Below are 12,115 nucleotides of genomic sequence, written 5' to 3' on the forward strand. Positions count from 1 at the left end.
AAGCCAAAGGCAACCGAGTGCAAGTGAATACCAACACAACCCTCCGGTGGGTCGTAAATGGGCCGGCCTTCCGGGGCAAAGACTAAGGCCGAAGGCCCAAGTAGAAAGCGGGCCATGTCCAGGTCCGCCGCAGTAACAACGGACGGTAACCCGACCGGCCGGACGATTGAATCAAACTTGCCTCGCGGCCGTCCGGCAGAGCCGCCACCGTCGTTAGAGGAGCGGGGCTCATGGGAGTAACCGCCCCCGAAGAAGAGGGGGTCGGTTGAGAAGAAGACGCCAATGGAAGACTTGCCGGAATTTCCAGAGAAGGAGGAGGAGGAGGAGGATGAGGAGGAGGAGGAGGAGGAGGAGGAGGAGATGAGATGAGATGATGGGGAAGTCGCTGCTGGGATCTCAGCCAAGCGACGACGAGAAGAAGAAGAAGTGGAGGAGGAAGACATTTACCAACCTGAGTGTGGACTGAGGAAAATGCAGAGAGGATCGGAGATGCTTGGCGCAGAGTATGGAGAGTTGGGAGAAAGTAAGGAGAAGAGGGAAGAAGATGGCTATTTAAAAAGGGGGGGAACCCCAACGGACGGCCACGCGTCACCCTCTCATTGAAGAAGAGAAGGGTGACAAGAGGTGAAAAGACGCCGTAATTAATGCCTCGGAAAACGGGGAGACGGTTCAGACCTAGGGCTAGCCTACGGGCGGCGCGTCTACCCTAGGCGTGAACCGGTGGCAGTGACCCGGCCTGCTAAGCTAAAAGCCCATCGTAGGCCGCGGCCTCTGGGCCCACTGGGTCTAGGTTGGAAGTTTCCAGAAAGGTCCGATGGAACCCGGTCCATCAGTCGACACGAGCAGGGCTCACAAAAAGATTCCGGTCTCAGAGTCGGACAACCAGATTTGACAACTCTTCAACAAAGAAAGTTCCCATGGGGGAGGGGTTGGAAGTCGATCAAGGAATGGATGAGCATCAAGCAAAACAGGAAAGCATACAATTTATTCGATAAACACAAAAAGTACAAGGCCCAAGACTCGGCCGAAGGCAAGATACAAGGGAAAAGCAGATCAGGTCCAGCACATCTGGGGGCACCACGATTGGATCTGAAGCCGAGTCGCCCAACAAACGCCCTCCATTAGCCAGCCTTTTTTGCTTCAGCTTCTCCAGGCGAGCATGTTCCTGGTTGCGGATGGACCAGCGGCGATCACCGTCTCTGTAGCTCATAGTTCCGCGCTTTTGGAAGTAAGGTGTGTTGTGCTTTGCATGGACCATGAAAGGTCCTTATATAGCCCTAAGGAAGCGAATACCTAGGCGAGAATCACGGAAGAGATTACAACTGACATAACTGAACCGGATTAGACGGGTGGCGCGAATCTCTGTCAGAGATTAGTTCCATCAAATCTGCCTGGGAAGAGCAAGATTCGCACGGTGCGCAGAAAAGATTAGATTCACCCGAGATATGGGGAATCTTGCAGATGCCAGACTGAAAAAGGCCTGACGATGTGACCGACTCCTCGACCAGTCGGCCGGAAGGGTACACGACAAACACGAAATATAAGACAAGGCAGAAAAATAGCATTTTATTGAAAAGAGGGGGATGCAACGAAACGGGAGCTTATTATAACAGAAATAATTGAAATGCTCCTAAGTAAACCCCTCGGAAATACAAAGCTGACACTGGCCGAGGTGATCACTCGCCAGGTGAAGAGGAGTCGCTTCCAAAGAACATTCCCCCCGATGGCCCAGGGGGAGATGGACAGAACGAATCCCAGAAGGACGGCATGAGCGGTGGGACCACGGGCTCCTCGTCATCAGGATACGTCTCCAAGTAGCGAGCATAATCCTCATCATCCATCAGGCCCGTGACTAGCCCGTCCGGGTCATCCAGTGGGATGGAGAAAGTCATGCGAAAAGTCAATTGTTCGGGGACGGCCACCTCCACAAAGGACCCATCTTGAGAAGTCACCCTGGCGGTTGTTAGAGTCGGCGGGCAGAGCAAAGACGGCACAACCTCCCGCTGAGGCGGCTGAGGAGTTGAGGAGGTAGCACCAGTAGGAGATCTCCGAGAGGTCGGTCGAGGAGCTTTCTTCTTGCTTTCTCTCTCAGGTCGAGTCCGCTTCGAAGGAAGGGGACGTCGAGGAGATCCAAAATCGATCCGCTTCCCTTTTAGAGGTGAGTGACCCATGGTGGACCAATGGATGAGATGAGGAGAGCAAGAGGCCATTTATAGGGGCTGCACAGAGCTAGGAAATCTAAACGGTTCCATTGAATCCGGGAAAATAGCAAGGAATCCGGACGTTACGAGGGCTATTCAATGCAAGGATCCGGCGATTGAAGAGAGCGATCGGTTATTACTTTCCCAAACCCGGAACGAGAGACCGGGTACGGAAAAGTGAGGGACTAGTTGATGGGGTGAGGACCCCGACCCAAGGAAGATTGGCCCAAGAGAGGGATCCAAGGTAAAGGACGTGGGCCAGCATCAAAAGAGGCCCGGCGGATGCTTGGGCCAAGTCCAGAAGCCGGCCCAGGCCCAAGCATAAGAGATTCGACTCGGTGCCACTAAGAAGCCCAGTGAGAGCTTGGGCCGGGTCCAGGAGTCGACCAGGGCCCAAGCCCGGAAGGGAACTCGGTTCAGAGAGTCGTTAAGAGAGCATTGAAGAGCTTCATTTAAAAAGACCCAGAGCCGTTGGGGGCATTAAAAGCAGGACTCGGTCGACCGGTTACAAATCTGTGAGAGCCGTTGGCCGGCTTGGTAACGACATCCAACGGCTCGATAATTGTAATTAGCCTTCAAGTCGACCATTAATGGCCTTCAAGTCGATAGGAGGGGAGCCTGCTATATAAAGGCTCCTCCACCCGTGTAAAGGGAGAGGGTTCATCCCTAGAGAAAGGAAAGAGACACTTGAAGCCATTACGAACACTTTCATTTCTTTTACAATTTTGTGTGAAAGGTGAATCCACCAACTAAGGTTGTGTTGGACCTCCTTGGGCCCGAAAACCCAAAAACCAACAAAGGAAATGATGGTTATACAAAAATCAGCAGCCCAATCCATTATCATTTGTAACACATAAATAAGTATATATATAACCCACTACAAAGCCCAAAACTCAAACCCATTATATCAACTAAACCCGACCTAAAACCCGCCCATATACAAACTAAACCTAAATCTAAACCTAACCTCAGATCTCTGCCCCCATCGCTCCGCCCCCTGTCTACACTCTTAGAAACAACAATCTCTTCCAAAAATCTGCGAAGGAAATTATACCACAATTCACTGCGATTTCCTTCTTTCTTTTGAACATTTTCACACGGATTTCTTGGATCCGTGTAAGAAATTAGTTTGGAAAGAGACTAATTTCAATTTATATTCCCATTTCAGTACATACCCACATGAGTCCAAATACTATCAGCTTTTACCCAACATTTTCCTTTCTTGTCTTGTATTATTTCTTTCAGATTCTTGGCTCTAGTGGTTCAGGCTCTCTTGTTTTTCAAAAACAGAAGAATTCCATCGCCTCTGCATGCAATTCCAGCAACAAATCTACTACGATGTCCGGCGGATCTTGCGGCAGTGGGATGAGATACCAATCTGTTGGCACTGGTTTGTTCATTCCCCGTAGATATGGCTGTAATACTCCAAAACCTACCTAGGATTCACGCAAAACTACAGGTATTTTTTATTTTATTTTTTTTAAATTTTCCTGATGTATTTTGTCCATATTCTTCATTGTTTGTTCGGCGGTGGCTGTATTAGACTAAAATAGGCCGAGCTCAGTGGGTTTTTGTTCCTGACTTGGAAGAATTAATTGAATTTAAAGTGAGAGGGCGAGTTTTATGGTTAAAAATAACGGAAATTATCCCTCCCCTTTTTGTTTCTTTCTTTTTCACAGGGTTTAACCTTTATTTTGACTCAATTGAATTTACTGCAGAACGATGTGGCTGTTGTTATACTGTGTCTAGACTAAATTAGAAAAGAATTCTTTGGTATGGTTTATGCTTGCCTACTTGGTTGTTTGTTTAGTTGAATAGAGTACGGATGGTTTTAACGCGTATTTCTTGTTGTATTTAGAGAATGATGATGATTATTATTATTATTAATTTTTATTTTAAAATATATTAATACAAAAAGATCAAAAGAATTTCAGCCTTAACAAAAATAATTTTTAATTTTTTTCCCAGTTTTTCCTTCGATAAATAAAAAATATGCAAAATATTTTTGTTTAGTTTTGATCAATTAAAAGTGAAATGGTGATTTTTCTAAAATATATAAAAACTAACTAAATACATTCAACTTTTTTTTAAAAAAAAAAGCCCAAAATTATCTTTTAAATTTTTTTAAACAACTTTGGTTACATCTACATATGTATCTCAGTTTACTTGAACAACTTTCTAAACTACCTATATGAAATATTAACTATATAGCAGCAATCAACAACAAACTTCTGCCATACTTTAAAAATGGAAGTGTTTTTAATGATTTTAATCACCTTGAATTGCACATATTTTTGCTGGAATTGACAATAGTTTTTTTTTAAAATCTTATGTAAATCTTTTACTGATGGTAAATTGTTTTGATTCTTCATTGCTTTGAATGAGCATGCAATTTTGTTTTACTTATTTTTTAAAAGTTGTTTTGATTCTTCATTGCTATGTATTTTTCAATCTGTAACTTATAGACAACTCCATCACACTGAATTTGACATATTTTTTTTAGCACTCATTACTTGTTTCAATTCAGTTACTAACATTGTACAATTAGAGACAAATGATGCTAAATTAGTCTGATGCCATTTTTTTTTTCTAAGAAGAAAATTGCAGCTATGATGTATAAGTTAATATGCAATTCTGGTAAACTATTTGGAGTGCTTAACATAGTTTACTCAAATTTAGTCTCTTATATGATGATTTGTTTCCTAATATGTTTGTGTTATCTATATGTAATTGAAAGTAATGACTATTTCCCTAGCAAAACATAGACTTAAAATTAACATTAGAATACATTAGAATGGCTAATGGCTTGCAACTCAGACAAAGTCAGTTTCCAAAAGACCAAAACATAACCACCCAGCTAGCCCTATTAAGCATACTATTAAATAAGCCTTAAGATTAGACTCCAAGCACTACAGTCATCAAAACATTCCCACCTAAAATAAACAGTAGGGCATAAATACAAATATAAAGCAGCCCTATATAGTTACCTAATTTTACAATTTGGATAACTAAACCGAAACACAAATTTCATATTAGGGATAAAACCTAATCTTACATGTTTTTTGCTGTAAATCTCCTCAATAGAACTGACCACCACTTCCTTAGAAGGTTCAACACCAAGCCTAGATGAGGATTTAATACACCTCAATGGAGTAGAGTCACCTATGAAGCTACTAAAACAACACAGGAAGAAAACATTTGGTGTTTAATTACCAAACAAATATTAAATTAGGACAGATTTCTAGATACACTCACCTGCTCTTCAATGCAACAAACTTCTTATGTTGTTTTCTCCCCTTGTTTCAGTGACAACATCTATATACACTAAATGTTTATAGATGTAAGCTGTGGGTAAAGATCAGCATACACCACAACGCAGCCTAATGGCCTCGGTGGTAAGCTGTGGGTGAAGATCTGCACCAACAATGAAGACATACTTCAAAGATGCTTACTGGAGAATGGAGATTGCAATTGGTTTAACTTTAGATGCTAACGGGAAATTGTATTCTTTTTCGTTTCTCTTTTCTCTTCGAGTGATGGTAAAATATGTGCCAATCTGTATGTATATATAACAGCGGAGATGATCTCCTTTAGATATTATTATATTACTAAATATATAGAGATTATAGGCATCCCGTACCTCTAAACACCTAGAAGACACGCAAAGAAGACCATACCCATACCAACTCTACAATAGGCCAACACCCTAAATATTAGGCTGAAAATCACACGCAAATATGATCTGATATATGGAATAAAATATTAATTTGAAAACAGGCTGGACATTAGCATGATTTGATAAAAAAAAAAAAAAAAAAAAAAAAAAACAAACAAACTAAAACGGTATAGTTTTTATTGGGCGGGAAAATGGAACCATTTGATTGGCTGAAATTTAGTGGCCTTTATATGTATATAGATTTAGAGTCTTTTAGGTATGTTTTAAATGTCTTTTATACATGATTTATGTTAAATACATAAGGGTTATAGTGATGTAAATAGTTAATGAGTGGTATGGCTAGATAAATAGATAAAGTAGAAGATGAAAAGTTATGCATATATTTGTATTTAAAATTTTAGGAGAAAAATAGTTATTCAAATACCTAAACTGAAGAAATGGAAAACTATTTTCCAAACAAAAAGAATGAAAATAATGCTAGAAAACGAATTTTCTAGAGATAAATGAAAAACATTCTCAATTACTAAACACACCCTTTTCACATTCAAATTTTTATTTTTATTTTTACATTCAAATTTTAAACTAGAAATCCATAATGGAGATGGGAGAGAAGCGACACACAATACCTCTATATAAGCACGGGCACACTTCTATCGCTATAGATTCACTTCGGTCTAAAATTATGAATAATGGAGAGTGAAGCAGGGGAACCGGTTGTTTGAATGCAGGAAGGAGTCATTCCGTTGGCTCAGCTTTCTTTGGTGTATCAGACAAGGTGACCATAGATCTAAGAACACCAGGGCTGATCCTGTCAGCAAGAACTCCTTTCTCAGATATGATAAACGACTTCTCCTTTACATAGCTTTGAAGTTTCTTAGCTTCATAATCCAGTCGAGTTTGATCTGTTTCAAAGTCGAAAGTACTCATGTCACTTGAACCATTTCATCTTTTGAACTTTCATGAGGAGCCCAGAATTTTCAAAAATAACTGAATTACTAGAATGATAGATTAAATAACATCATACTAAAGTATTAAAGTATAAAATAATATTAGCGCCAATCCAAAAAAATTTGTTATTACTATTTTTGCAATAAAACAAAGGCCTCATCCATCACTAACAAGGAAAATATGCTTCAAGATGATGTTTTCCAATAACAAGTCTTCTAGATCATTAAAGCCACTCTCACAACATCCAATGGAAGAAACCTTCCACACAATTATGTGATTACATTTACTATACCAAGCTAACATTAGCTCAATTATTAACATACAGACACATCCATTTTCCCATTCATGGAAATGAAAGAATTATAAGTGATACCCCTATATCACATATAAGGGTCAGTACACGAGTCAAGCCGATGCCGAATAGTTCAAGCTTGAAGCTTAGATCAATTAGAAAAATCAAAGGTCAAACTCAAGAGCTTGACTGAGCTCTAATATTTTGAGCTCGAGCTCAACTAAGTTCAAGCTATTCGAACTCAGCTCGAATATGCTCACTATAGTCTTTTTTTCTATTAAATGTAATAATAATAATAATAATAATAATAATAATAATAATAATAATAATAATAAGTATTTTACATCCAAATATCATAACAAGCTCAATATTACATTTCAATTATAGCCATTTTATTACATATAAATATAAATATGTAAATATATTAGTTAGATTAGTAATATATATATATATATATATATATATGAAAATATATATGAAAATAAAAAAGAAGCTCCATTAGGCTACGAGTTGCTCAAGCCTAGTATTAAGAGGCTCGACTTCGACTTGACTCATTGCTAGAACTACTTGAGCTCAAGCTCAACTTGACAGTAACCCAATATAATACAAATATTTGTAGAATCAAGTTCAAGTAACTCACAAATAGCTTGGCTCATCTAATTCACACATATATATTGAGACGATCATATCATCAAGAAAGAAGCATAAACACTAAACAGTATGGTCAAAGAAAGAAACCTTGCTCAAGAATGGTATGGACAGCATGAAATGGAACACTAGCAAAAATATCAGTGCCAGGAAACATAAGCCAAGTTGTCTCCTTCACGTCATGTTTGCCACAAGTTGAACAAACCTCTCTCACCAACAGTTTCGTCTCAATCTCCCTCATTATCGACTCAAAAGGTGAAGGAACGCTGGATTTTGTTGTCTTTGCTCTCTTCCTTAATGCTGTCAATGCTTCCCTGTTTCCATTCCTTTCCCTATCATTTTCAACTAACTGCAATTCCATCATTGAAATTCACTTATTCTCTTAGAACTATTACGGAGTATTATTTATAATTTTTTTTTAAAAAAAAAGAAGGTGCACAGGCATTTAAAGTACCTGCTGCCGTGCTAATAAAATGTTCTCGCCTTCAATTTCAACCTCAATTAACTTTTCTTGGAACTCCTTCATTGTGGCATCCATTGTAACCTTTTAAAATGCCTAATACATAAGAAACTATAAGCACCTTAAACTATGCAAAGACCACATAGCAAAATGTACAACCAAAGGCAATGAAGCTTATTCAAAATTATCAAAAAATGGTTTGGAGACAAGAATCAAGTCAAATTAGTAATTACATCATGAGCAAGGTACACATAGAGAAACCAGATATACAAAGTGATAAATTATAATGATATTAATTCTTTTACAATTTACACAGACATACGGCTCGGTGAGGAACAACTTGGGGTGAGCAACTGAAAAACCGATTGGAATTTTTTACTGTCATAACCGACCAAAGTCAACGCTATAACCGAAATAAGGAATTAGGGATTAGGGGCTCACAACACAAATTGACAAACTTAACAAAAGTGATTTAAAAAAAAAAAAAAAAAACTGGAAAGCGATGGCTTTCTTGTTCCCTTTCATTTTTGCTCATTCTTATAATGTCAATTAGTTTAAAGGAGATGCACGAAATAACTTGATTTATCTGCAATATCAAACTACTTAATTCCATAGATGCTGATGTTCAACTACACAAGTCTAAGGGAGAAATTATCCCCACAATTCCATAGTTGCACAAACTCTCACATTCATTATTTATGCTTCTGTTCATTCAATCACAAACATAATTCTAATTCACATTCACTCAAAATTGTAGGAAAAACAATTTAAAACACAAATTTCCAGAAGAAAATAAACAAATACTCAAAGAGTGGTATGTATAAAATTAAAATATACAGATTAATATGGTAAAATCAAAGTAATCCAAGCTACATATAGAATTAAGTTTCTGAAAATCCAAAATGCAAAGAGGAATAAAGGAAGCCAGGGCCCTCCACCGCAGCCCCTGCCCTCCGTCGCCTCACTAACCCAACAGTAGGAATGTAGGATTAAAGAATAAAGAAGAAAACTCACCTCTCGGCGTTCAGCGTCGGATTGTTTCGGCGTCCCTGCGGAGAAGAAGATGAATTTCAATTTATGGCGAGGGTTGCGACTTGCGACGCTGCGCAATGAACACTGAGTAGGGAGTAGGGACTAGGGATGGCAACGGGGCGGGGCAGGGGCGGGGAATGGGTCCCCGTCCCCGAAATGTTCCCCCATTCCCCGTCACGCGGGGAATTTTCGGGGACGGGGAATCCCGCCCGTTTTTTATTTATGCCTATTTAAAAAAAAAAAGTTTAAATTTTCAAAAAAAATAAATAAATTATGCATTCTGCATTCTTTGTTATAATATGCATCCTGCAATCTGCATTCTAAAAAAACAAATAAACTAGAGAAACATAGCCTATTTCCTTGTTTCTGCATTCTAAATAAACTAAATAAACTAGAGAAACATAGCATTCTGCAATCTGCATTCTTTGTTTCATTACATTAATGTTCAATAATAGTTTAAACAAATAAACATAGCCTATTTCCTTAATACATTGATCTGAAAGCAGATTATCATGTGATGACTGATTATGTGAAAGCCTATTTAATATTTATACAATGAAATATGAAATGTGAAACTGTAAAAGCAGAATATGATTTACCTTCACAATCTTCACTCCTTCAATAGTCAATTAGTCAGTACGGTCGCCGGTGAGAGACGAGAGACCAGGGCTGTGGCCGTCTCGGAGACTGCCGGACTTGCGGAGGGAGAGACAAAGAGGGAGACGGCGGTGGTCGTCTTGGTCACTGGTCGAGAGTCAGATGGCGACGGTCGACGGAGCAGAGAGGGAGTCGTCCACTCGTCCGGCGAGCACTCCAAAGGCGACGGCGAGTCGGCGACGACGGCTTGTTGCCTTGTTGGCGAATGGCGAGGGCAGAGTCAACAGTGCGGCTGTGAGTGACGATGTGTAGAGACTAGAATGCAACAGATTAGGGATTTAGGGTAGAAATGTTGAATTTTTTTGACTTTTAAACTTTTATTATCTCTATCTCTATATTCTACTAGTATTTGACCCGTGCGCTGCACAGTATGTAAATTAAAAAGTATTAATTGTGTGTATGTTATGTTACAAATTGTTTGAACTAATGTGGTTAAAATTTATAACATATAAATGAAATATGATTGGGAATTCAACAAAAACTATATGAAAATGGTATATTACAAATAGTTGCCAAAGTCATGAAACTAAGAAAAGAGAACTTTACAAAATTACAAATTATTGAAAACTTCATGATATACAACATTAGTGGTTGATGTAGTAGTTGAACTTGGGTCTTTGACTATCAATATTTTGAGACTGTCTGGATTGTTAACCCGAGATGCAGCCACGTACAACTGACCGTGTACAAAAACCGGTTTCTTTAGTATTAAACCAACATGAGTCAACGTTTGTCATTGACTTTTGTTAATGGTCATTGCATATGAAAGCATAATTGGAAATTGCCTTCGTTGAAACTTGAACGGCAATCTTGGATCAGAGGGTGACATTGACATTCGGGGGATCAACACTTTTGTACCTTTGTTAGGTCCAGTCAGGATCTCGCCTTCAATAACATGGTCTGCTAGCTTTTTGATTATCAACCGAGTCCCATTACACAAACCAAGAGAATGGTCAATGTTTCTCATTAACATTACCGGTGAACCTATTTTCAAAGTCAATGCATGATTTGGTAGACCTGACACCCTAATGCTGTTTAGAAATTCCGGTGTGTGTACATCCCCAAATATATCGTTGTCGCCATCGGCTTTGCATACTGCGTCTGAACTATAGTACGACCTGCTTTCGGCATTATGCAACTCAGTCATATAGTCATTGATTGCGTTGACCACATCGAGCGTTGGTGCTAATATAGCACGACCTAGCAGATGCTCGGGGTCAGTGTTTCCTTTTGCAAACATAGGAAATGTACTATGCATAATTGTTTTAATATCGTCCCCTCCAGATGGCAGTAACATGTGTTTTGGAATTTCAACCTCTGCGAAACCATCATTCCGCCCACCCAGCTTTCCATCACCAACATTAGCAATACAATCGGCAAATTCTTGTAATGCCTGCCGGTTTCCACCGTTGGGTACCGAACTTAGTCTTAGGTTTTGAGTCAACCTTAAAACTTTGCAACTATCCCATAGATATGATGAATTTATGGCTGAAGAAACAATATCTTGCCGTGTACCTTTTGGAACTACCGGGAGAATTTGGCGGAAATCTCCACCCAAAACAACTGTTTTACCACCAAACGTCTTCATTTCACTACACGGGTCTACAAAACGCAACAAATCCCTCATAGTTCGATCTAATGCTTCAAAACAATGTTTGTGCATAATGGGAGCTTCATCCCATATTATCAAACTCGTCTTTATCAACAATTCAGCCAGGTCGCTACCTTGCTTAATGTTACAGGTTGAGTCTTCATTTATTGCAATAGGTATTGCAAATCTTGAGTGAGCAGTACGGCCACCTGGTAACAATAGAGAAGCTATGCCACTTGATGCCACATTTAAAACGATCTGACATTTGCATCGGATTGCAGCTGACAACGCTCTCCACAAGAAAGTCTTTCCTGTTCCACCGTAACCATAAACAAAAAATAAGCCACCTTTACCGTCTTCAATGTCTTGTATAACCGTATCATAGATGAGACTCTGTTCTTCAGTTAGTTTTGCACACAGCACTTCAGCATCTTCTTTCAACTGCTCACGATTGTAACATAACTCTTCAAAAACCAACCTATTCTGAAACAACCTTGAATTATCTGTACTTGGTATTGGCATCAGAGGATAGTCTTTTAAAGATTTATTTTGTTGCCCCAATAGGTTTTCCAATTCGAACAATGCAAAGTTCTTTTTCTCTTCCTCTATT

General features: G+C 39.3%; 1 protein-coding gene across 5 annotated transcripts; it reads right to left on the reverse strand.

Moving 5' to 3' along the window:
- Positions 1 to 5,050: 5,050 nt before the first annotated feature.
- Positions 5,051 to 10,137, reverse strand: LOC109162624. 5 transcript variants are annotated; one of them, XR_002051124.1, is made up of 6 exons: positions 9,240 to 9,343; positions 8,220 to 8,321; positions 7,856 to 8,114; positions 6,504 to 6,779; positions 5,457 to 5,615; positions 5,055 to 5,371 (listed from the first exon to the last, which is right to left on the reverse strand). XR_002051124.1 is itself a non-coding variant. In XM_019311314.1 (5 exons), exons 3-5 carry the CDS (start codon positions 8,301 to 8,303, stop codon positions 6,613 to 6,615), a joined length of 510 nt encoding a protein of 169 aa, XP_019166859.1. In that variant the 5' UTR covers positions 8,304 to 8,321; positions 9,240 to 9,274; positions 9,857 to 10,137; the 3' UTR covers positions 6,446 to 6,612. The 5 variants fall into 5 exon arrangements, 2 of the variants coding, with proteins under 2 accessions (XP_019166859.1, XP_019166861.1); XR_002051123.1 differs by having other exon boundaries at positions 5,055 to 5,374; XR_002051122.1 differs by having other exon boundaries at positions 5,051 to 5,615.
- Between the last annotated feature and the right edge of the window lie 1,978 nt (positions 10,138 to 12,115).

Source organism: Ipomoea nil, unplaced genomic scaffold, assembly GCF_001879475.1.
Source record: "Ipomoea nil cultivar Tokyo-kokei standard unplaced genomic scaffold, Asagao_1.1 scaffold2957, whole genome shotgun sequence".
Lineage (NCBI taxonomy): Eukaryota > Viridiplantae > Streptophyta > Magnoliopsida > Solanales > Convolvulaceae > Ipomoea > Ipomoea nil.

Coding starts and splice junctions, on each gene's coding strand:
- LOC109162624 (XM_019311314.1), bottom strand. CDS start 8,303: ATGGATGCCACAATGAAGGAGTTCCAAGAAAAGTTAATTGAGGTTGAA. Junction 8,115..8,219: donor TTTTATTAGCACGGCAGCAG/GTACTTTAAATG, acceptor ATGGAATTGCAG/TTAGTTGAAAATGATAGGGA. Junction 6,780..7,855: donor CCATACCATTCTTGAGCAAG/GTTTCTTTCTTT, acceptor ACTTTGAAACAG/ATCAAACTCGACTGGATTAT.